The sequence below is a fragment of the Homarus americanus genome, unplaced genomic scaffold (assembly GCF_018991925.1).
Source record: "Homarus americanus isolate GMGI-L3 unplaced genomic scaffold, GMGI_Hamer_2.0 scaffold4060, whole genome shotgun sequence".
NCBI classification, from domain to species: Eukaryota; Metazoa; Arthropoda; class Malacostraca; order Decapoda; family Nephropidae; genus Homarus; species Homarus americanus.
In genome coordinates this window covers 8,154,433-8,158,271 of record NW_024746161.1, presented here as the reverse complement: position 1 = coordinate 8,158,271, position 3,839 = coordinate 8,154,433, and the positions used below count along the sequence as shown (strand labels likewise).

At 42.9% G+C, this 3,839-nt stretch overlaps 1 protein-coding gene across 1 annotated transcript; it reads right to left on the bottom strand.

Annotated features, from left to right (window-relative positions):
• Positions 1-360: 360 nt before the first annotated feature.
• Positions 361-3,636, bottom strand: LOC121879037 (phenoloxidase-activating factor 3-like). Its single transcript, XM_042385519.1, has 5 exons — positions 3,487-3,636; positions 2,508-2,699; positions 1,693-1,799; positions 1,162-1,265; positions 361-603 (listed from the first exon to the last, which is right to left on the bottom strand). The coding sequence occupies exons 1-5, from the start codon at positions 3,554-3,556 to the stop codon at positions 495-497; spliced, it is 582 nt and encodes a 193-aa protein (XP_042241453.1). The 5' UTR covers positions 3,557-3,636; the 3' UTR covers positions 361-494.
• Between the last annotated feature and the right edge of the window lie 203 nt (positions 3,637-3,839).

The following is a 3,839-nucleotide window of genomic DNA, read 5'->3' as shown; positions in this document are numbered from 1 at the left end:
TTTATTAAAGAGTCAACAAAGCATTATTACCGAAACTGGTCCAACCCCAGCCAGCCACTATGAGTTCCTTCCCGCTCAGGTCGTCAGTGGTCTCTGGGCAGACAGGCAGGCAACACTGGCTCGTCAGCGTCGCCTGCAGGAGACACCACCATTACCAAAGAGAAAGGAAGGAGTGTGGGTGTGTGAGTAAGGCGAAACAGGTGCTTATCGATCTAGAATGTCAAGGACGGTAATGAGACGCCAGGAATGAAGCAGATCGCTTAAGACGTTCCTGATACTGAGTCTAAGCGAAGCAATATCACTTTACTGATTGATAATTAAGATAGGTCTGGGGGTTGAGGTAGAGCGTACGTTTCACTCGGGTCACTCACCGGGGTACTGAGCTTCAGTAAAGCAATATGTAGTATTTGATGAGCTCAGAGGAGTACTCAGGGTGGAGGATCACCTTCACCTGATCTTCTGCTTGGTGGGGGCCTTATCCGTGGTGTCCTTGGCTAGCTCTGAGGAGTGTATGAGGGATGGAGGAACAGGCCCTCGGACCCTGGGCTGTTCTCCCGCCGTTTGGTTACGGTCGTGCTGAGCCTTATCCAATAGTTATTCGTCCTGTAATACAAGGTTACGTGTGGCTGTAAGGGTCAATTCGGGCTCCTGTCTGATAGATCCCATCCTAACCTATCCAGACCATTAAGTTTGGTTTCCTTGGGACTACAGAGGCCCTAGGGGACTAGTGCCTATTAGGACTCTCACTCTCTCTCCTACTGTCCCTCTCATAGGCGTAGCGCACCATATCGATAATTGGGTTAAATGGTCTCTTTCTATTTCTCTATCTCTCTCTCTCTCTCTCTCTCATTTTTCCCTGTATCTGCTTCCCCTTTTCCCATTCCCTTCTCCAGCTTCTCTCTCTCACCCTTATCATGTCTCTAATTTTCTCTGCTAACTCAACACTTATCACGGCTGTTGACAGTTTCGGTAAATACTTTTTTTCTTTCATCTCTCTCCCTCCTGCTTTCTCTCTCCCATTCACCTCCTTCCCTACTGCCTCGCCTCTCTTGACATCCGCTCTCCTTCATCCTTCCCTCTCTCTCTCTTTCACCCACCCTCCATCCTTCCTCTCTCTCTCTTTCTCTTTAACCCACCCTCCATCCTCCCTACCTCTCTTACCTTGCAACACAGTGGGCAGCAGTCAGTATGTAATGTGGGGAAATGAGAGTACCCCCACAGAACCAGTCGATGCCTTTGTACCTATGCTCAGCACCCAGGATGGCCTGTGTGGGAAGACAAGAGAGGTCAGGTCAGAAGGTCACAGTTGTGAGGGTCGTTGGAAGGTCATCATACACATACCCAAATCCATAAACCAAGCCTCCCTTGTTAATAATGATATGTACTCTAGTTGGTTTTTTTGTCACTAATAACTTTTTTATCGCCAGAAAAGAGAATAGTTATCTTTTTATTATATGGAGTGATAATAGTCAAGTGTATATTGTTAGTTTTAGTTTCACACACACACACACACACACACACACACACACACACACACACACACACACACACACACACACACACACACTACATTCATACATACATACACAGTGAATAGCTCTCTCTCTCTCTCTCTCATCATTAACACCTACACCAGCCTCCTTCAGTCATCCTATATCAAAGAAAACGGAACTTGACGTTGTTTACACTCACAATATGGGGAAACTCTCCTATTATGGCGTTGACTCCACCCACGATCAGCTGAGTCTCATTTACACACTGGCCGGCCTCACGCCAGTACTGAGACCAAGCGTCACACACTGTTGATAAGGGGATAAGAGGGAGGAGTAGTAGGGAGAAGGGAGGAAGAGAGAGAGGGAGGGAGGTAGAGAAGAAGGAAGGGATAGATAGATAATAAGATAGATAGATGGATGGATAAAATGGTAGGTTGAATGCAAGAGAGTGATACATACACCAATCTTATCAACACCTGTAACTAGTAATCTTATTTCTGTACCTGTAATTAACCCTGTACTTGTAATTAAATCTCTACCTGTAATTATTCTTTACCTGTAAGTAATCCAGTACCTGTAATGAACCTTGTACCTGTAATTAATCCAGTACTTGTAATTAAAATCTCTATCTGTAATTAACCCTGTACTTGTAATTAAATCTCTACCTGTAATTATTCTTTACCTGTAAGTAATCCAGTACCTGTAATGAACCTTGTACCTGTAATTAATCCAGTACTTGTAATTAAAATCTCTATCTGTAATTAACCCTGTACTTGTAATTAAATCTCTACCTGCAATTATTATTTACCTGTAAGTAATCCAGTACCTGTAATGAACCTTGTACCTGTAATTAATCCAGTACTTGTAATTAAAATCTCTATCTGTAATTAATCCAGTACTTGTAATTAAAATCTCTAGCTGTAATTAACCTTGTACCTGTAATTAACCCTCTACCTGTAATTATCCCTGTACCCCAATCAGCCACACGTAAGGTAAACATAATTAGCTACTCACATCCCCGGGTGATGAGGTGAGGCCTTCGACAACACGCATAGATCTTGGAGTTCTGTTGGGCGCAGAGCTTAACCACGCCTCTTCTCTCTACCACGCCTCCGTCCTTCAGACACGCCTCCACCTCCTCGCAGGTTCCCACCACGCCCCCGCCCATCTTGCATGCCTGGCCCGGCGAACCATTGCCAAAGTCAGCTGTTTAGAGGGAGGGTTAGGTTAGGTTAGGTTAGAGTTTGGTTGGTTTGGTTAAATTTAGTTAAGATGGGATGATGGAGATTTTAGTACACACACACACACACACACACACGCACACACACACACGCACACGCACGCCACACACACACACACACACACACACACACACACACACACACACACACACACAGTACCCTGCCCCTATCTGGGAAATCCTATTAAATGCTAAGGTATCAGTAGAGACCCCTCTCTCTCTCAGTATGGCTGCAGATGAAAATGTTTGCTTGTTTATTTCAACTACCGTATTATTATCTTCCGAGCCATACCATGCCTAATGGTAATAGAAATAGTTATAATGTGATTTTTATTATTATAAATTTTAGTTATATTATTATTCAATTTATTATCACTGACATACACTTTATTATTATTATTATTGTCTCTTTTTTTTAATTCTTATTCGTTATTATTTATATTTTTATTGTAATTATTGTTAAAATAAATGTGGTATTGTTCATAATTTTTTTTTAGGTGTAATTACTATCACAATTACCAATAGTAATAGTGTATAGGAATAATAGATGTGCAGAGTCATAATAGTGGTAGCAGGGATGGTAGTAATTGTTGTATAGTAGAGGAAGTAACAGTGCTGGCATCATAAGGCTTAAGACTCCGTACTTACTCAACAGCAGCTGAAAACACCACCACCACACTCCGTCTCTAACTCAACTCGCTAAAACTGACTACAGACACGGTCATATCCACAAACTCACAGCAAATAACTTACTTCGAGCTCTCCCATGACGGATGAGAAGCACAGACGCTAAAATCAGACGTAAATAAACATCCCACACCATATTAAGCACACACACACAGGAACGTTACAAGGATGGTGACTTGGTGAGCCTGGGCAACCAGTAATGGAACGAGACGATTCAGTGGTGGAAAAGTTATCGTACGGGATGGGAATGTTGTTATCTTTTGGTGTCGTACGTTTGTTCTTCCACTGGTGAAGAGAGGAGAGAGAGAGAAAGAAGAGAGAGAGAGAGAGAGAGAGAGAGAGAGAGAGAGAGTCCCTCCACACTAGGAAAACACACACAGCCATTGCCTAACCATATGAGAATATAAGTCATCGTACAT

Excerpts from the sequence above, each read along its gene's own strand:
- LOC121879037 (XM_042385519.1), bottom strand. The coding sequence starts at position 3,556 with ATGGTGTGGGATGTTTATTTACGTCTGATTTTAGCGTCTGTGCTTCTC. Across the intron at positions 1,266-1,692 it reads TAGGAGAGTTTCCCCATATT|GCCATCCTGGGTGCTGAGCA; the intron begins GTGAGTGTAAAC and ends CTTCCCACACAG. Across the intron at positions 604-1,161 it reads GCTGCCCACTGTGTTGCAAG|GACGAATAACTATTGGATAA; the intron begins GTAAGAGAGGTA and ends CTTGTATTACAG.